Source organism: Bombina bombina, chromosome 12 (assembly GCF_027579735.1).
Source record: "Bombina bombina isolate aBomBom1 chromosome 12, aBomBom1.pri, whole genome shotgun sequence".
NCBI lineage: Eukaryota > Metazoa > Chordata > Amphibia > Anura > Bombinatoridae > Bombina > Bombina bombina.
Genome location: NC_069510.1, coordinates 58,156,634 through 58,178,020, shown reverse-complemented (window position 1 = coordinate 58,178,020; position 21,387 = coordinate 58,156,634). Strand labels below are relative to the sequence as shown.

Here is a 21,387-nt window from a genome sequence, read left to right as displayed (position 1 = left end):
CCATAAAAAGCAGTCATCACCCATCTACAGCTGATTACTACAGAAATATCCTTGTATGTTCCCTTGAAGGTGACGCTGTTTGTACCCGGTGGTGTCCTAAGCCTGTCAGTTAGTAACTGTGAGCCCAATGTAATGAAAATTGTATACACTTTTACAGGACAAACAGCATAAGAGTCGCTTCATGTTCCCTCCAGGTAACGATCTCATCTCAACTGCTATAGCAAGTAATTAGAAATAAGGGGAGAACAATTTTACAGTATGCTGTCCCTTTAACTGCTTTGCAGAAGTTAAACACAAATGTTAGCAACAGTACAATGATAAATGCTCTAATACATAAGAGCGTTTTCTTCTTGCACTTTTACAATTATTTTCACTTGCTAAAGATTTGGTGGCTGATATTGACTGTTTACCTTCTTTTAGGCACGAGAAGCTACCGATAAGGAGATCCTGCTTGTTCACAGGTAGTGAAACAACTGTAACTCCTGTGTGAAGGGATTCAAACATTATTGTGAATAAGTTGGAAAGTATAACCTAGTTGTGTGCCTTGTAGCTGGAAGGTGCTGTCTGTTTAGGGGGACACACTATAGATGTGTGTTGTAGTCTGATACAGTGAGGGCAGGCACACTATAGGCGTGTGTTGTAGTCTGATACAGTGAGGGCAGGCACACTATAGATGTGTGTTGTAGTCTGATACAGTGAGGGCAGGCACACTATAAGCATGTGTTGTAGTCTGATACAGTGAGGGCAGGCACACTATAGATGTGTGTTGTAGTCTGATACAGTGAGGGCAGGCACACTATAGGCATGTGTTGTAGTCTGATACAGTGAGGGCAGGCACACTATAGGCGTGTGTTGTAGTCTGATAGAGTGAGGGCAGGCACACTATAGATGTGTGTTGTAGTCTGATACAGTGAGGGCAGGCACACTATAGGCATGTGTTGTAGTCTGATACAGTGAGGGCAGGCACACTATAGGCGTGTGTTGTAGTCTGATACAGTGAGGGCAGGCACACTATAGGCATGTGTTGTAGTCTGATAGAGTCAGGGCAGGCACACTATAGATGTGTGTTGTAGTCTGATACAGTGAGGGCAGGCACACTATAGGCGTGTGTTGTAGTCTGATACAGTGAGGGCAGGCACACTATAGGTGTGTGTTGTAGTCTGATACAGTGAGGGCAGGCACACTATAGATGTGTGTTGTAGTCTGATACAGTGAGGGCAGGCACACTATACTAGGTGTGTGTTGTCTGATACAGTGAGGGCAGGCACACTATAGGCATGTGTTGTAGTCTGATACAGTGAGGGCAGGCACACTATAGGCGTGTGTTGTCTGATACAGTGAGGGCAGGCACACTATAGGCATGTGTTGTAGTCTGATACAGTGAGGGCAGGCAAACTATAGGCGTGTGTTGTCTGATACAGTGAGGGCAGGCACACTATAGGCGTGTGTTGTAGTCTGATACAGTGAGGGCAGGCGCACTATAGGCATGTGTTGTAGTCTGATACAGTGAGGGCAGGCACACTATAGGCATGTGTTGTAGTCTGATACAGTGAGGGCAGGAACACTATAGGCGTGTGTTGTAGTCTGATACAGTGAGAGCAGGCACACTAGATGTGTGTTGTAGTCTGATACAGTGAGGGCAGGCACACTATAGGCGTGTGTTGTCTGATACAGTGAGGGCAGGCACACTATAGGTGTGTGTTGTAGTCTGATTCAGTGAGGGCAGGCACACTATAGGCATGTTTTGAAGTCTGATACAGTGAGGGCAGGCAAACTATAGGCGTGTGTTGTCTGATACAGTGAGGGCAGGCACACTATAGGCATGTGTTGTAGTCTGATACAGTGAGGGCAGGCACACTATAGGCGTGTGTTGTCTGATACAGTGAGGGCAGGCACACTATAGGTGTGTGTTGTAGTCTGATACAGTGAGGGCAGGCACACTATAGGCATGTTTTGAAGTCTGATACAGTGAGGGCAGGCAAACTATAGGCGTGTGTTGTCTGATACAGTGAGGGCAGGCACACTATAGGCATGTGTTGTAGTCTGATACAGTGAGGGCAGGCACACTATAGGCGTGTGTTGTCTGATACAGTGAGGGCAGGCACACTATAGGTGTGTGTTGTAGTCTGATTCAGTGAGGGCAGGCACACTATAGGCATGTTTTGAAGTCTGATACAGTGAGGGCAGGCAAACTATAGGCGTGTGTTGTAGTCTGATACAGTGAGGGTAGGAACACTATAGATGTGTGTTGTAGTCTGATACAGTGAGGGCAGGCACACTATAGGCGTGTGTTGTCTGATACAGTGAGGGCAGGCACACTATAGGTGTGTGTTGTAGTCTGATTCAGTGAGGGCAGGCACACTATAGGCATGTTTTGAAGTCTGATACAGTGAGGGCAGGCAAACTATAGGCGTGTGTTGTCTGATACAGTGAGGGCAGGCACACTATAGGCATGTGTTGTAGTCTGATACAGTGAGGGCAGGCACACTATAGGCGTGTGTTGTCTGATACAGTGAGGGCAGGCACACTATAGGTGTGTGTTGTAGTCTGATTCAGTGAGGGCAGGCACACTATAGGCATGTTTTGAAGTCTGATACAGTGAGGGCAGGCAAACTATAGGCGTGTGTTGTCTGATACAGTGAGGGCAGGCACACTATAGGCATGTGTTGTAGTCTGATACAGTGAGGGCAGGCACACTATAGGCGTGTGTTGTCTGATACAGTGAGGGCAGGCACACTATAGGTGTGTGTTGTAGTCTGATTCAGTGAGGGCAGGCACACTATAGGCATGTTTTGAAGTCTGATACAGTGAGGGCAGGCAAACTATAGGCGTGTGTTGTAGTCTGATACAGTGAGGGTAGGAACACTATAGATGTGTGTTGTAGTCTGATACAGTGAGGGCAGGCACACTATAGGCGTGTGTTGTCTGATACAGTGAGGGCAGGCACACTATAGGTGTGTGTTGTAGTCTGATTCAGTGAGGGCAGGCACACTATAGGCATGTTTTGAAGTCTGATACAGTGAGGGCAGGCAAACTATAGGCGTGTGTTGTCTGATACAGTGAGGGCAGGCACACTATAGGCATGTGTTGTAGTCTGATACAGTGAGGGCAGGCACACTATAGGCGTGTGTTGTCTGATACAGTGAGGGCAGGCACACTATAGGTGTGTGTTGTAGTCGGATACAGTGAGGGCAGGCACACTATAGGTGTGTGTTGTAGTCTGATACAGTGAGGGCAGGCACACTATAGGCGTGTGTTGTCTGATACAGTGAGGGCAGGCAGACTATAGGTGTGTGTTGTAGACTGATTCAGTGAGGGCAGGCAAACTATAGGCATGTGTTGAAGTCTGATACAGTGAGGGCAGGCACACTATAGGCATGTGTTGAAGTCTGATACAGTGAGGGCAGGCAAACTATAGGCGTGTGTTGTCTGATACAGTGAGGGCAGGCACACTATAGGCATGTGTTGTAGTCTGATTCAGTGAGGGCAGGAACACTATAGGCGTGTGTTGTCTGATACAGTGAGGGCAGGAACACTATAGGCGTGTGTAGTCTGATACAGTGAGGGCAGGCACACTATAGGCATGTGTTGTAGTCTGATACAGTGAGGGCAGGAACACTATAGGTTTGTGTTGTAGTCTGATACAGTGAGGGCAGGTACACTATAGGCGTATGATTTAGTCTGATACAATGAGGGCAGGCACACTATAGGCGTGGGATTTAGTCTGATACAGTGAGGGCAGGCACACTATAGGTTTGTGTGATAGTGTGATACAATGAGGGCAGGCACACTATAGGCGTGGGATTTAGTCTGATACAGTGAGGGCAGGCACACTATAGGTTTGTGTGATAGTCTGATAGAGTGAGGGCAGGCACACTATAGGTTTGTGTTGTAGTCTGATACAGTGAGGGCAGGCACACTATAGGTGTGTGATTTAGTCTGATACAGTGAGGGCAGGCACACTATAGGTGTGTGATTTAGTCTGATACAGTGAGGGCAGGCACACTATAGGTGTGTGATTTAGTCTGATACAGTGAGGGCAGGCACACTATAGGTGTGTGATTTAGTCTGATACAGTGAGGGCAGGCACACTATAGGTGTGTGATTTAGTCTGATACAGTGAGGGCAGGCACACTATAGGTGTGTGATTTAGTCTGATACAGTGAGGGCAGGCACACTATAGGTGTGTGATTTAGTCTGATACAGTGAGGGCAGGCACACTATAGGCGTGTGTTGTCTGATACAGTGAGGGCAGGAACACTATAGGCGTGTGTAGTCTGATACAGTGAGGGCAGGCACACTATAGGCATGTGTTGTAGTCTGATACAGTGAGGGCAGGAACACTATAGGTTTGTGTTGTAGTCTGATACAGTGAGGGCAGGTACACTATAGGCGTATGATTTAGTCTGATACAATGAGGGCAGGCACACTATAGGCGTGGGATTTAGTCTGATACAGTGAGGGCAGGCACACTATAGGTTTGTGTGATAGTGTGATACAATGAGGGCAGGCACACTATAGGCGTGGGATTTAGTCTGATACAGTGAGGGCAGGCACACTATAGGTTTGTGTGATAGTCTGATAGAGTGAGGGCAGGCACACTATAGGTTTGTGTTGTAGTCTGATACAGTGAGGGCAGGCACACTATAGGTGTGTGATTTAGTCTGATACAGTGAGGGCAGGCACACTATAGGTGTGTGATTTAGTCTGATACAGTGAGGGCAGGCACACTATAGGTGTGTGATTTAGTCTGATACAGTGAGGGCAGGCACACTATAGGTGTGTGATTTAGTCTGATACAGTGAGGGCAGGCACACTATAGGTGTGTGATTTAGTCTGATACAGTGAGGGCAGGCACACTATAGGTGTGTGATTTAGTCTGATACAGTGAGGGCAGGCACACTATAGGTGTGTGATTTAGTCTGATACAGTGAGGGCAGGCACACTATAGGTGTGTGATTTAGTCTGATACAGTGAGGGCAGGCACACTATAGGTGTGTGATTTAGTCTGATACAGTGAGGGCAGGTCCTGTTTTACATTAGTTGTTGGTATAGTAGAATTCTGGGTAGGTCACCGTGATATTGAATATGTTGCTTCAGTTTCCCTTTGTTTTTAGTCCACAGTTCCTAGAGCTAATGAAATCTACACAGAATATGAATGAGGAGCAGCTCCATACTCTGTCTGATCTTTATGACTCAGTTTACCTGCACCCAGTAAGTATCTCGTCACCTACCTTAATGATGTATTGGCCAAATTCCTTTCCCCTGTCTCTGTACTTCTCTCTCCCTCTTTTTCATACCTCCCTCTCTTCCAACCAAAGAATGGTTGTTCCTATATGTTTACTGTCATGTTTCTGGGGTTATGCTACTATACAGCATATACATTTTCATTAAGTATATTTTATCTTTACATATGTGACAATCGCATGTTGTACAATTTTATTTTAATATAATAGACTTGTATTTGTTCTCAGTCATTTATTTGCAATATTTCAGGGACTGATGCATTTGCTACACTTTTATTACTTACTCAGTCCGTTCCTAACTTGGCATTAGCATGTACCACAGCTATTTAACAGTCCTTTAAAACATGTAAAACACAGCTGGTTAGTTCAGTGATCCTTGTCAAAAGCTTATCAATCAGAAACGTTTGTTAATGTATAACTAGCCTGAAAAAATGTTTTATATTTAGTCTAAAGGTACATTTAAATGGACAGAAAAGTCAAATTTAAAATGCAGGTTTTGTTTTAACTCTTACTCTGCACTCAGCCTACTGAGCGTATAGCGGTAGATCACATCCAGTCTTATTCCCAGCTTGTGCATGCTCTGAGCAGCGGTGACATCACACCATGCAGTACCGTTTGTATTTGAAGCACGTAAGAAAACACCAGAGGATTTTGTTTATTTTATATCTATCTCATCCTCACACACACACACACACACACACACACACACACACACATATATATATATATATATATATATATATATATCACTTCCCAAACAGTGGTCATCAACCAGGGTGCCAGATCAGAGATGTATAATAAAAAGAACAAAAGGACTGCACTCACTGGGTTTATACAATGTTAGCAATAGCAAATTTATTGCATAATAGTGACGTTTTGGGGTCAGCAGCAATCTTTGTAATCTGATATTTCCTAAGTGTTCCCATTCACGTAAAATGCAGGTCCCGCAAAAAAACGGTCCCGTAGTAGGATTTCTATCATTTGTTCCAACCACTTTTTTTGCTAGAAGTCTCAAATTGATTATATGAGTCCATTGGGGCTTTTCTTTTATTGTATCACCAGTTGGGGAGATGTTGTGCTCTCAGGGTAGCAGTAACTCCCCTTTGGTCTAGTATTTCTGCTTTCAGATGGGAGTTATTAGCCACAGCTTCTTTCTAAAGGTGATAATAGGCTTTCCAAGCTTCTCCCAGAAGTAAAGGAGCAATGATTGCTGCCCATTATTCTAGGGGCCAGTCCTCCCTAGTTGCAGTGTGCTTCCATGCCATTTTCTGGAGGCAGCTGCTGGCCAGTGTCCTGTCTGGACTTCTAGCTTGCACATGAATTCCACTGACATGTTGCTGGCCTATCTCCTTAAGAATTTCTCAGTCACCTCTTTGTGCCTCCAACAGTGCCACAAGCTGTGTAGCCAGCAACCAATTGCATTACTGCTGTGCCTAATTAGTCTTCTGCTGGACTGTTGTAGCATATAGGAGGACTTTTACAATATATTCCATGTTCACAAACTCTTTGATAACAGTGGGTTCTACAACTTTTAAGTTTTTTTATTTTTATTAATTTTTTGTTGCAATGCACTCTTAGTCACCCAAATCCCACTTCTGACACCTCATGTGACAAGGCAGCAGTCAGTGCACTTAGGTTACCACTCAAGACAGCCATTTGTTTTTTACAATCTCAGTCTTTATTGTAACTTAAATTATGGGTGCAACAAAAGCAAACCAAAGAAGGCAAACACCAAAATAAAAACCTACACCCTTTTAGGAGGCTAGCTAAGCAGTTAATTTGTGCTAACTAGAAGTACTCTGCCAGCTACCCTGCATTAGAGTAAACATTTTTCAAGCAATGAATACACTTTTTTCTCCAAATCTCTTATATAAATATATCTCTCCCCTTACCAGGTCACTGTGGTTTGGTAAACTGCAGTATTCTCCCAATCCTGTCTCTCTGGTCTTCAGCTGCTCACTGAGGGCATGGAGGGAAATCTTGCAAAATCTTTGGAGGCTTCTTTTGTGCATAATATTGCAGTGTAGGTGTCTAAAATCTGCCTTTATAAAATTCTCAGAGGGACATCACAGTACTGTTGACACTTGTTAGATAAACCCTATTCTGTTAACCCCTAAAGCGGCATTAGGTCCACCGCAACCTAACCCCACAACACTATTAACCACTAAAGCACCATTAGGTCCACCACAACCTAATCCAACTCCACTATTATCCCTTAAAGCGCCATTATGCAAACCACAACCTAACCCCACTGTGATGAGAGTGGGAGGTGACGTCACCGGATGGGGGCGTGGCTTATCACTGTTATTGTCTATGTCACAGTTACTATGTTAGATGTGTTATGCAAACTGTATACTTCTATGTACCTTCTTTGCTGTGTCCTGCAACTCATGACATGGTGTTAGAAGTACTTGCTGCGCTTCTGTTTCCTGATTAATGACGATGTTGAAGTTTACCCCACCTGAGCCTTTTGATTTCTCTCAGCCTGCAGCTTGGCCCACATGGCGTCAACGGTTTCAACGTTTCAGGATTGCTTCCAAGCTGGACAAGGAGAGTGGTGAAGTACAAGTTAATTCTCTTTCATACTCTATGGGGAAAGATGTGGAGCCAGTATGCCTTTAATTTCCAAAAAGGGGAAGAATTTGACTTTGAAATAGATATGAACAAACTCGGTGCTCACTTTGTGCCCAAAAGAAATGTGATTCATTAGAGGGCTTGTTTTCACAAACGTGCTCAGCGTGTGGGAGAATCTGTGGAATAGGAATTTCAGATGGCGAGATCTCACTGAAGCTACAGTTGGAGGCTGAATTAACATTAGATGGGGCTATTAAGATAGCCAACTAGAGTGAACTGGTGAAAAAGCAAAGTGCTGATCTAAGGTCTGAGAGTATTGTGGATGAAGTGCAGTTCAAGAGAGCTGCAGATGAAAGGTACAGTGTGAGCGGTAGACCAAGGGTAACAGATAGGCTCAGAAGCGGATGGGCACAGCAGGCTCGCTGCACGCAGTATAACTGTACCCATGATCAGAATGCCGTATACCCTGCTAAAGATTAAAGATGTAGAAAGTTTAACCGAATGGTCATTTTGAAGTAGCGTGTAAAAATGAATACATTAAGGAGATGCAGGTGGATAGTGACCAGGAGGGTCAAGAAGTGTCCTTTGTAGGGTCTGTTGTTGAACGGTCTGGTTCAGACGAAGATTGTCGGGTTACCCTTACTGTAATGGGAGCCAAGGTTGCCTTCAAGATTGGCACGGGAGCAGACATCACTGTTTATGTCCCTTGCAGCATTCATAAAGCTGCCTCGACAGCCTCACCTGGTGAAAGTTACAACAAAAGTTCATAGTCCTGGTGGCCGCATCGATTATGCGGGGAAATTTCTTGCCAGCTGTGAGTACAAGCAGAGGAAATCACCATGTGGGCACATGTAATTAGGGCTCAGTGTGTTAACAACCTATTGAGCAGAAAAGCGGCCTGTGGTTTGGGCCTTGTGAATGATATTTTGGAAGACATGTTTGGTGAATTGGGCCTACTGAATTGCATCCCAGTCCGTATATCACATAAAACTGATGCAGTCCCATACAGCATTACCACTCCTCATAGAATTCCGTTCCCGCTCATGCCTCAAGTGGAGAAGGAACTTCTGCGTATGAAGAATTTGAGAGTTATTGAAGAGGTTGTTGAAGCAACTGACTGGTGTGACCCCATTGTGCCTGTTGCAAAGAAAAACAGGAAGGTACGCATCTGCATAGACTTGAAAAGGCTGAATGAGGCGGTGAAGAGAGAGAGAGAGATATGTGCTGCAGACACTTGAAGACATAGCTCCGAAATTAGCTGGGGGGAAGTTCTTCTCTATACTGGATGCTTCCAGCAGCTTCTGGCAGATACCTCTAGATCCACAGTGCTGCAAACTGACTACCATCATTACCGGTAGGTCGGTTTTGCTTCTGCAGACTCCCCTTCGAGATATCCTCTGCTCCTGAAATCTTTCAAACAGAGATCAGTTCCCTCCTAACTGACCACAAGGGCATGGCAGTCATCATGGACAACATTTTAGTGTATGGGTCTACATTGGAAGAACATGACCAGCGATTGAGTTGTGTGCCGCAGACCATTCGAGAGTCTGGGATGAAATTAAATAAAGAGAAATGCCATTTTAGAAAATCTGAGTTATGTTACTTTGGGCATATTATCAATGGAGATGGCATCAAGCTGGACCCTGATAAAATCCTTGCTATTGAACAGATAAAAAGTCCTTCTGATGTACACGAGCTGAGACAAATATACTACAAACTACAGCCCATTGCCTACTGTTCCTGTACACTGACGGCTGCTGAGTCAAAATACGCCCAAATTGAAAAAGAGTGCCTGGCTGCAGTTTGGGCCTGTGACCACTTCCAGCGTTACTTAGTGGGTTTAGAGAAATTTAGTCTGGAGACTGACCATAAACCGCTAGTCCCTCTAATCAACTCCTATGAGATTGACAAAACACCCCTAAAATGCCAGAGACTTCTGATGAGGCTGCTCAGGTTCAACATTCAGGCAGTGCATGTGCTGGGGAAACAACTGGTAGTGGCAGATACACTTTCCAGGCTCCCGCTGGCTGCTGCTGAATAATCTTCAACGGAATCAGATGTGAAAGTGTATGTAGATTCAGTTCTGGCCTCCAAATCTATTTAATCAGGGAAGCTAGAGCAAATAAGAAAGGAGACACGTTTAGATACAGACCTTCAAGAAGTTATTAAGTACATAAAAGAAGGTAAGCCTGCCTGGATATCTTTAAGTTCTTACCAGTCAGAGAGGTTGCAGCTCACTGAGCTGGATGGGTTGGTGCTGTTCCAGGACCGCATTGTTATTCCTGTTAGCATGCGGCAGGAGATGTTAAGCAGAATTCATTATGGCCACTTGGGCATTACAAAGTGCAGAGAAAGGGCAGCTACAGCAGTATGGTGGCCTTTGCCAGGAATGCCGGCCTACTCAGAGAAGTGAGCCCTTGATTTCTACTCCGCTGCCTGCAGGCCCATGGCAGAAAATAGCTGCTGATTTGTGTTAACTGCATGGGAAAAAGTACCTAGTCGTGATTGACTCCTATTCCAGGTATTTGGAGATTGCACCGTTAACATAGTAGATGAGGTTGAAAAAAGACCGAAGTCCATCGAGTTCAACCTATACAAATCTAAAATACTTACAAAAAGCTCCAGTTAATCTTAAATAATCCCACTAAAAGGTGACCCATTTAATACTAGCAATCATATCCATGAATTTTGTTTCTAGACAGAAATGTATCCAAACAATTTTTAAATGTATCTAGGGTATTGGCATTCACTACCTCCTTTGGTAATGAGTTCCACAATTGTATTGCTCTTACAATGAAAAAACGTTTCTGTTGCAGGAGATTAAATCTCCTTTCCTCCAACCTTAAATTGTGACCTCTTGTCACAAACAATTTTCTTGGAATAAACAGAGCTTCTGCCATCTCTGTATATGGGCCTTGAATATATTTATATAAAGTAATCATGTCACCTCTCAAGTGCCTTTTTTTCTAAAGAAAACAGACCCAATTTGGCTAGTCTCTCATAGCTTAAAGGGACATTAAACCACAACATTTTCTTTTATGATTCAGATAGAAAATACAATTTTAAACAACATTCCTATTTACTTCTGTTATCTATTTTGCTTCATTCTTTAGATATCTTTTGTTAAAGAAATAGCAATACACATGGGTGAGCCAATCACATGAGGCATCTAAGTGCAGCCACCAATCAGAAGCTACTGAGCCTATATAGATATGCTTTTCAGGAAAGAATATCAAGAGAATGAAGCAAATTTGATAATAAAAGTAAATTAGAAAGTTGTTTAAAATGGTATTCTCCATCTGAATCATGAAAGAAAAAAATTGGGTTTAATGTTCCTTTAAATTCTCCATTCCCCTTATTAACTTTGTGGCCCTTCTCTGAACTTTTTCTAGTTCTGCAATATATTTTTTGCGAGCTACACTCCATACTCAAGGTGAGAACTTACCAGGGATTTATATAGTGACAGAATTATGCTTTCCTCCCTTGAATCAATGCCTCTTTTAATACATGCTAGTATCTTATTAGCCTTTGTAGCCGCTGCTCTTCATTGTGCACCCATCTTTAGCTTGTTATCTATTACTACTCCCAAATCCCTTTCCTCCTCTGTTTGGCTAAGTCTTGTCCCATTTAAATAATACGTTGCCTGCTTATTTTTACTTCCAAAATGTAGAACCTTGCATTTTCCCATATTAAATCTCATTTTCCATTTACCTGCCCATACTTCTAACTTTTGCAGATCCCATTTGTAACAAAAGTTCACCCTGCTCTGGCCTAATGACCTTACTTAGCTTTGTATCATCTGCAAAAATAGAGATGTTGCTATTTAATCCTTGCTCCAAGTCATTTATAAAAATATTAAATAGAACAGGGCCCAGTACTGATCCCTTGAATGAGATCAATAGTCAAGCCGTTATCACTCGTCTCAAGAGCTTGTTCGCCTGGTGGGGCATACTAGTGGAGTTAGTGAGTGATAACAGAATGCAGTTTGCTTCCATGGAGTTCAGTTCTTTCAGCAGTGAATATGATTTTGTCCATTCTACGTCAAGTCCACATTAGCCGCAGGCCAATGAAATGGCCGAAAGGGCAGTTTAAAAACAAAGTTCATTTTGAAGCAATCTGAGCCGTACCAAGCTCTCTTGGCCTATAGGGCGACTCCCATCCAAGCCACGGGTTTTAGCCCATCACAGCTGTTGCTAGGACGTCATATTCGCACCACTTTACCCTTTGTGGGTCTCTTCCAGCCGACCAGCTCTGTTCCTCGGGATGAGGTCCTTAGGAGGGATGAAGAGGCTAAAAGGGGTTATCGATTATTCTGTGACAGAAAACAATCTGTGAGGCCCTTGTAGGAGCTGAATGTGGGGCAAAGTGTGTCAGAGTTAAACTGGATGATGAGAAAAAATGGAAGATGCCTGCTATGGTAATTGGACGCTCTCCAGAACCAAGGTCTTATGTAGTCCTTACGGATGGAGGGACAGTCACACGTTGAAATAGAAGACATTTTCAGCCAGTACCTGAGAGTTTAGGACTGGATGCCTCAGAGCCACCGCCGGTGGGATCACCTGTTTTAAGAGAGGGGCCTTCGCCTCAGCAAGATCACAGCGGGGATACTTCTTTGCTTCCAGCAGACTCTCAATCACCTTCTTCTGTATCAGAGGACAGTTCATGTAAAATGACGTCAAGTGGAAGAGTGGTGAAACTTCCAGCCCGATATCGGGATTAGCACTAGTTAGAGCAGTGACCAGAAGAATGGACAGATTAATCCCATGGTCACTGTGGACTAGGGTAGTCTACCCCGATGTTCAAGTCAGGATTGCCCTTTTCATAGCAAGAAAAAGAGCTGAATGCCCTTTTAAGGATAATGCCCATACAAATGCCCTTTTCAGGGCAATGGGTATATTAGGTTTTTTTATTTTGTGGGTTGGGGGTTTGTAATGTTAGGGGGTGTTTGTTTTTATTTTTTAGAAAAAGAGCTGATTTCTTTAGGGCAATGCCCTACAAAATGCCCTTTTAAGGGCTATTGGTAGTTTATTATAGATTAGCGTTCTTTTTTTTTTTTTTTTTTAAATGGGGTATTAGAATAGGAATAATTTTTATTATTTTGAATAATTCGTTTGTTATTTTGTGTTTTTTTTTTTTCTTTTTGGGGTGTTTTTTTTTTAATTTTTATAATAGCCATTTTTTATTTTTAATGGGGAGCAAAAGAGCTGAATGCCCTTTTAAAGGCAATGCCCATACAAATGCCCTTTTCAGGGCAATAGGTAGATTATGTTTAACTTTATTTTTATTTTGTACTGTTAGGGGGTGTGTGTTTTTATTTCTTAGAAAAAGAGCTGATTTCTTTAGGGCAATGCCCTTACAAAAGGCCCTTTGAAGGGCCCTTGGTAGTTTATTATAGATTATGGCTTTTTATTTTGGGTGTTTTTTTTTTTGTTTTAAACAGGTTATTAGAATAGGAATAATTTTTATTGTTTTGGATAATTTAGTTTATTTTTTGTAATGGTAGTTTTTTTATTTTTTGTAATTTTAGTGTTTTTTATTTTGTAATGTTAGGTTTTAGTGTAAGGCAGCTTAGGTTTTACTTTTATTTCACAGGTAAGTTTGTATTTATTTTAACTAGGTAGTTAGTAAATAGTTAATAACTATTTACTAACTAGTCTACCTAGTTAAAATAAATACAAACTTACCTGTGAAATAAAAATAAAACCTAAGCTAGCTACAATTGAACTATTAGTTATATTGTAGCTAGCTTAGGTTTTAGTTTTATTTCATATTTGTATTCAGTTTTAAATAGGTATTATTTAGTTAATAATTGTATCTTTAATTTAGGTCTATTTTAATTATGTTAAAGTTAGGGGGTGTTAGGTTTAGGGGTTAACAGTTTAATTTAGGTTGTTGCGATATGGGGGGCTGGCGGTTTAGGGGTTAATAGGTTTATTTAGTTGTAGTGATGTGGGAGGCCAAAGGTTTAGGGGTTAATAACTTTATTTAGTGTTGGTGATGTTGGGGTGCAGGGGAATATGGGTTTATAACTTTATTATAGTGGCGGCGATATCGGGAGTGGCAAATTAGGGGTTAACAGATTTATTTCGGTGGCAGATTAGGGGTTAATAACTTTATGTAGGTGTCGGGGGCAGCAGATTAGGGGTGTTTAGACGTGGGGTTTATGTTAGGGTTTTAGGTTTAAACGTAACTTTTTTTCCCCCATAGACATCAATAGGGCTGCGTTACGGAGCTTTTCATTCCGCGATCGCAGGTGTTAGGTTTTTTCTAACACTCTCTCACCATTGATGTCTATGGGGAAAGTGTGCAAGAGCATATCAAAGCAGCGCCTGTATTTTGTGTGGTATGGAGCTCAACGCAACCATATCGCACGCACAAGCTGGCTTTTCAAAAACTCGTAATGGCAGCGCTATGGAGGGTAAAATAACGCAACTTTTGTTGCGTTCGTTTCACACCCTCTATAGCGCAAAACTTGTAATCTAGGTGTAAGTTAGATGTGTTGTGCAGGCTGTATACTTCTATGCTCTGCCATAAAATAGCGTTGTACCTTCTATGCTGTGTCCTGCATCTAATGACACCCACTACACTATTAACCCCTAAAGCACTATTAGGCCCACCACAACCTAATCCAACTACACAATTAAGCCCTAATGTGCCATAACCCCCACCTCAACCTAAACCCATTACTCGATTAATCCCTAAAATGTCATTAAACCACCACAACCTAATCCAGTTGGATTAGGTTGTGGTGGCTTAAAAGGACACTGAACCCAAACATTTTCTTTCATGATTCAGATTGAGCATGAAATTTTAAGCAACTTTCTAATTTACTCCTATTATCAAATTTTCTTCATTCTCTTGGTATCTTTATTTGAAATGCAAGAACATAAGTTTAAATGCCGGCCCATTTTTGTTGAACAACCTGGGTTGTCCTTGCTGATTGGTGGACAAATTCATCCACTAATAAAAAAAGTTCTGTCCAGAGTCCTGAACCAAAATAAAAAGCTTAGATGCCTTCTTTTTCAAATAAAGATAGCAAGAGAACGAAGAAAAATTGATAATAGCAGTAAATTAGAAAGTTGCTTAAAATGTCATGCTCTATCTGAATCACTAAAGAACAAATTTGGGGGTCAGTGTCCCTTTAGTGACATTTTAGGGATTAATCGAGTTATAACCTCCACCGCAACACAACTACACTATTAACCCCCTCGCTGCTGTTAAATAGAACTGTATTGTAAAGATATAAAACATTAAAAAGCGCCCCCCTAAAAAATACATATCCTATAAATACAATGCAAAATAAAAAAACACATATACTAAAGACAAAGGCAACGTAATAAAATACAGAAACAAAAACCCCCATAACAGTAAACAAAAACAAAGCAAACATCAACCAAAACCTAACAGTAAACAACAAAGCAAACAATACATAAACAAAAACCTAACATCAGTAAACATCAACAACAAATATTTATTACTCAGCAATCAGTCTTCTTTTCTTCATCAGATTTAAACCGCAAGGAGAGAAAAATCAAGGAAAAAAAACACCATACAAAATCTGATATAAAAAAAATTACAATCCAGCAGCACACTCATTTTTGCTGTTTGTTCCCCCCCTTTATAGTGTTTTCCTAGCAATATAAATCAGCCAATAGGAAAAAAAAAGCAAATTTTGGTCAAGAGAAGAAGAGAACCCCTTAGATTTTTTTTATGGTTTTATATTTTTCCTGGAATTTTTTCTTGTTGTGGATTACGTCTGATGAAAAAAAGAAGACTGATAGCTGAGTAATAAATATTTGTTGTTGATGTTTACTGATGTTAGGTTTTTTGTTTATGTATTGTTTGCTTAGTTTGTCTTTGCTATCTCACTGGTTTCTCATCTCTCTCCTCTACTTCCTCTGTCCCTGCTATCTCACTGGTTTCTCATCTCTCTCCTCTACTTCCTCTGTCCCTGCTGTCTCACTGGTTTCTCATCTCTCTCCTCTACTTCCTCTGTCCCTGCTGTCTCACAGGTTTCTCATCTCTCTCCTCTACTTCCTCTGTCCCTGCTGTCTCACTGGTTTCTCATCTCTCTCCTCTACTTCCTCTGTCTCTACTGTCTCACTGGTTTCTCATCTCTCTCCTCTACTTCCTCTGTCCCTGCTGTCTCACAGGTTTCTCATCTCTCTCATCTACTTCATCTGTCTCTACTGTCTCACAGGTTTATCATCTCTCTCATCTACTTCCTCTGTCCCTACTGTCTCACAGGTTTCTCATCTCTCTCCTCTACTTCCTCTGTCCCTGCTGTCTCACTGGTTTCTCATCTCTCTCCTTTACTTCCTCTATCTCTTCTGTCTCACAGGTTTCTCATCTCTCTCCTCTACTTCCTCTCCCCCTGCTGTCTCACAGGTTTCTCATCTCTCTCCTCTACTTCCTCTGTCTCTTCTGTCTCACAGGTTTCTCATCTCTCTCCTCTACTTCCTCTCCCCCTGCTGTCTCACAGGTTTCTCATCTCTCTCCTCTACTTCCTCTGTCCCTGCTGTCTCACAGGTTTTTCATCTCTCTCCTCTTCTTCCCCTGCCCCTGCTGTCTCACTGGTTTCTCATCTCTCTCCTCTACTTCCTCTTTCCCTGCTGTCTCACAGGTTTCTCATCTCTCCCCTCTACTTCCTCTGTCCCTGCTGTCTCACTGGTCTCTCATCTCTCTCCTCTACTTCCTCTGTCCCTGCTGCCTCACTGGTTTCTCATCTCTCTCCTCTACTTCCTCTGTCCCTGCTGTCTCACTGGTTTCTCATCTCTCTCCTCTACTTCCTCTTTCCCTGCTGTCTCACAGGTTTCTCATCTCTCCCCTCTACTTCCTCTGTCCCTGCTGTCTCACTGGTCTCTCATCTCTCTCCTCTACTTCCTCTGTCCCTGCTGCCTCACTGGTTTCTCATCTCTCTCCTCTACTTCCTCTGTCTCTGCTGTCTCACAGGTTTCTCATCTCTCTCCTCTACTTCCTCTGTCTCTTCTGTCTCACAGGTTTCTCATCTCTCCCCTCTACTTCCTCTGTCCCTGCTGTCTCACTGGTCTCTCATCTCTCTCCTCTACTTCCTCTGTCCCTGCTGCCTCACTGGTTTCTCATCTCTCTCCTCTACTTCCTCTGTCCTGCTGTCTCACTGGTTTCTCATCTCTCTCCTCTACTTCCTCTGTCTCTGCTGTCTCACAGGTTTCTCATCTCTCTCCTCTACTTCCTCTGTCTCTTCTGTCTCACAGGTTTCTCATCTCTCTCCTCTACTTCCTCTGTCTCTTCTGTCTCACAGGTTTCTCATCTCTCTCCTCTACTTCCTCTGTCTCTGCTGTCTCACAGGTTTCTCATCTCTCTCCTCTACTTCCTCTGTCCCTGCTGTCTCACAGGTTTCTCATCTCTCTCCTCTACTTCCTCTGTCCCTGCTGTCTCACAGGTTTCTCATCTCTCTCATCTACTTCCTCTGTCCCTGCTGCCTCACAGGTTTCTCATCTCTCTCCTCTACTTCCTCTGTCCCTGCTGTCTCACTGGTTTCTTATATCTCTCCTCTACTTCCTCCGTCCCTTCTGTCTCACTGGTTTCTCATCTCTCTCCTCTACTTCCTCTGTCCCTGCTGTCTCACTGGTTTCTTATATCTCTCCTCTACTTCCTCTGTCCCTGCTGTCTCACTGGTTTCTCATCTCTCTCCTCTACTTCCTCTGTCCCTGCTGTCTCACAGGTTTCTCATCTCTCTCCTCTACTTCCTCTGTCCCTGCTGTCTCACTGGTTTCTTATATCTCTCCTCTACTTCCTCTGTCCCTTCTGTCTCACTGGTTTCTCATCTCTCTCCTCTACTTCCTCTGTCTCTGCTGTCTCACAGGTTTCTCATCTCTCTCCTCTACTTCCTCTGTCCCTGCTGTCTCACAGGTTTCTCATCTCTCTCCTCTACTTCCTCTGTCCCTGCTGTCTCACTGGTTTCTCATCTCTCTCATCTACTTCCTCTGTCCCTGCTGCCTCACAGGTTTTTCATCTTTCTCCTCTAATTCCTCTGTCCATGCTGCCTCACAGGTTTCTCATCTCTCTCCTCTACTTCCTCTGTCTCTGCTGTCTCACAGGTTTCTCATCTCTCTCCTCTACTTCCTCTGTCCCTGCTGTCTCACAGGTTTCCCATCTCTCTCCTCTACTTCCTCTGTCTCTGCTGTCTCACAGGTTTCTCATCTCTCTCCTCTACTTCCTCTGTCCCTACTGTCTCACAGGTTTCTCATCTCTTTCCTCTACTTCCTCTGTCTCTGCTGTCTCACAGGTTTCTCATCTCTCCCCTCTACTTCCTCTGTCCCTTCTGTCTCACTGGTTTCTCATCTCTCTCCTCTACTTCCTCTGTCTCTGCTGTCTCACAGGTTTCTCATCTCTCTCCTCTACTTCCTCTGTCCCTGCTGTCTCACAGGTTTCCCATCTCTCTCCTCTACTTCCTCTGTCTCTGCTGTCTCACAGGTTTCTCATCTCTCTCCTCTACTTCCTCTGTCCCTGCTGTCTCACTGGTTTCTCATCTCTCTCCTCTACTTCCTCTGTCCCTGCTGTCTCACAGGTTTTTCATCTCTCTCCTCTACTTCCTCTGTCCCTGCTGCCTCACAGGTTTCTCATCTCTCTCCTCTACTTCCTCTGTCCCTGCTGTCTCACAGGTTTCTCATCTCTCTCCTCTACTTCCTCTGTCCCTGCTGTCTCACAGGTTTCTCATCTCTCTCCTCTACTTCCTCTGTCCCTGCTGTCTCACAGGTTTCTCATCTCTCTCCTCTACTTCCTCTGTCCCTGCTGCCTCACAGGTTTTTCATCTTTCTCCTCTACTTCCTCTGTCCCTGCTGCCTCACAGGTTTCTCATCTCTCTCCTCTACTTCCTCTGTCCCTGCTGTCTCACTGGTTTCTCATCTCTCTCCTCTACTTCACTGTCCCTGCTGTCTCACAGGTTTCTCATCTCTCTCATCTACTTCATCTGTCTCTACTGTCTCACATGTTTCTCATCTCTCTCATCTACTTCCTCTGTCCCTACTGTCTCACAGGTTTCTCATCTCTCTCCTCTACTTCCTCTGTCCCTGCTGTCTCACAGGTTTCTCATCTCTCTCCTCTACTTCCTCTCTCCCTGCTGTCTCACAGGTTTCTCATCTCTCTCCTCTACTTCCTCTGTCCCTGCTGCCTCACAGGTTTTTCATCTCTCTCCTCTACTTCCTCTGTCCCTGCTGCCTCACAGGTTTCTCATCTCTCTCCTCTACTTCCTCTGTCCCTGCTGTCTCACTGGTTTCTCATCTCTCTCCTCTACTTCCTCTGTCTCTGCTGTCTCACAGGTTTCTCATCTCTCTCCTCTACTTCCTCTGTCCCTGCTGTCTCACAGGTTTCCCATCTCTCTTCTCTACTTCCTCTGTCTCTGCTGTCTCACAGGTTTCTCATCTCTCTCATCTACTTCCTCTGTCCCTACTGTCTCACAGGTTTCTCATCTCTCTCCTCTACTTCCTCTGTCCCTACTGTCTCACAGGTTTCTCATCTCTCTCCTCTACTTCCTCTGTCCCTGCTGTCTCACAGGTTTCTCATCTCTCTCCTCTACTTCCTCTGTCCCTGCTGTCTCACAGGTTTCTCATCTCTCTCCTCTACTTCCTCTCCCCCTGCTGTCTCACAGGTTTCTCATCTCTCTCCTCTACTTCCTCTCCCCCTGCTGTCTCACAGGTTTCTCATCTCTCTCCTCTACTTCCTCTGTCCCTGCTGCCTCACAGGTTTTTCATCTTTCTCCTCTACTTCCTCTGTCCATGCTGCCTCACAGGTTTCTCATCTCTCTCCTCTACTTCCTCTGTCCCTGCTGTCTCACTGGTTTCTCATCTCTCTCCTCTACTTCCTCTGTCCCTGCTGTCTCACAGGTTTCTCATCTCTCTCATCTACTTCATCTGTCTCTACTGTCTCACAGGTTTCTCATCTCTCTCATCTACTTCCTCTGTCCCTACTGTCTCACAGGTTTCTCATCTCTCTCCTCTACTTCCTCTGTCCCTGCTGTCTCACAGGTTTCTCATCTCTCCCCTCTACTTCCTCTGTCCCTTCTGTCTCACTGGTTTCTCATCTCTCTCCTCTACTTCCTCTGTCTCTGCTGTCTCACAGGTTTCTCATCTCTCTCCTCTACTTCCTTTGTCCCTGCTGTCTCACAGGTTTCCCATCTCTCTCCTCTACTTCCTCTGTCTCTGCTGTCTCACAGGTTTCTCATCTCTCTCATCTACTTCCTCTATCCCTACTGTCTCACAGGTTTTTCATCTCTCTCCTCTACTTCCTCTGTCTCTGCTGTCTCACAGGTTTCTCATCTCTCCCCTCTACTTCCTCTGTCCCTTCTGTCTCACTGGTTTCTCATCTCTCTCCTCTACTTCCTCTGTCTCTGCTGTCTCACAGGTTTCTCATCTCTCTCCTCTACTTCCTCTGTCCCTGCTGTCTCACAGGTTTCCCATCTCTCTCCTCTACTTCCTCTGTCTCTGCTGTCTCACAGGTTTCTCATCTCTCTCCTCTACTTCCTCTGTCCCTGCTGTCTCACTGGTTTCTCATCTCTCTCCTCTACTTCCTCTGTCCCTGCTGTCTCACAGGTTTTTCATCTCTCTTCTCTACTTCCTCTGTCCCTGCTGCCTCACAGGTTTCTCATCTCTCTCCTCTACTTCCTCTGTCCCTGCTGTCTCACAGGTTTCTCATCTCTCTCCTCTACTTCCTCTGTCCCTGCTGTCTCACAGGTTTCTCATCTCTCTCCTCTACTTCCTCTGTCCCTGCTGTCTCACAGGTTTCTCATCTCTCTCCTCTACTTCCTCTGTCCCTGCTGCCTCACAGGTTTTTCATCTTTCTCCTCTACTTCCTCTGTCCCTGCTGCCTCACAGGTTTCTCATCTCTCTCCTCTACTTCCTCTGTCCCTGCTGTCTCACAGGTTTCTCATCTCTCTCATCTACTTCATCTGTCTCTACTGTCTCACAGGTTTCTCATCTCTCTCATCTACTTCCTCTGTCCCTACTGTCTCACAGGTTTCTCATCTCTCTCCTCTACTTCCTCTGTCCCTGCTGTCTCACAGGTTTCTCATCTCTCCCCTCTACTTCCTCTGTCCCTTCTGTCTCACTGGTTTCTCATCTCTCTCCTCTACTTCCTCTGTCTCTGCTGTCTCACAGGTTTCTCATCTCTCTCCTCTACTTCCTTTGTCCCTGCTGTCTCACAGGTTTCCCATCTCTCTCCTCTACTTCCTCTGTCTCTGCTGTCTCACAGGTTTCTCATCTCTCTCATCTACTTCCTCTATCCCTACTGTCTCACAGGTTTCTCATCTCTCTCCTCTACTTCCTCTGTCTCTGCTGTCTCACAGGTTTCTCATCTCTCCCCTCTACTTCCTCTGTCCCTTCTGTCTCACTGGTTTCTCATCTCTCTCCTCTACTTCCTCTGTCTCTGCTGTCTCACAGGTTTCTCATCTCTCTCCTCTACTTCCTCTGTCCCTGCTGTCTCACAGGTTTCCCATCTCTCTCCTCTACTTCCTCTGTCTCTGCTGTCTCACAGGTTTCTCATCTCTCTCCTCTACTTCCTCTGTCCCTGCTGTCTCACTGGTTTCTCATCT

The 21,387-nt window shown here is 44.0% G+C and overlaps 1 protein-coding gene across 1 annotated transcript in view; it reads left to right on the top strand.

Moving 5' to 3' along the window:
• Positions 1–21,387, top strand: part of LOC128642875 (histone deacetylase 6) — a 338,039-nt gene that overhangs the window by 116,051 nt on the left and 200,601 nt on the right. Inside the window, exons 7-8 of the mRNA XM_053695741.1 lie at positions 421–461; positions 5,118–5,214. Of these exons, the coding sequence (XP_053551716.1) occupies positions 421–461; positions 5,118–5,214 (138 nt within the window). The remainder of the gene's footprint in view (positions 1–420; positions 462–5,117; positions 5,215–21,387) is intronic.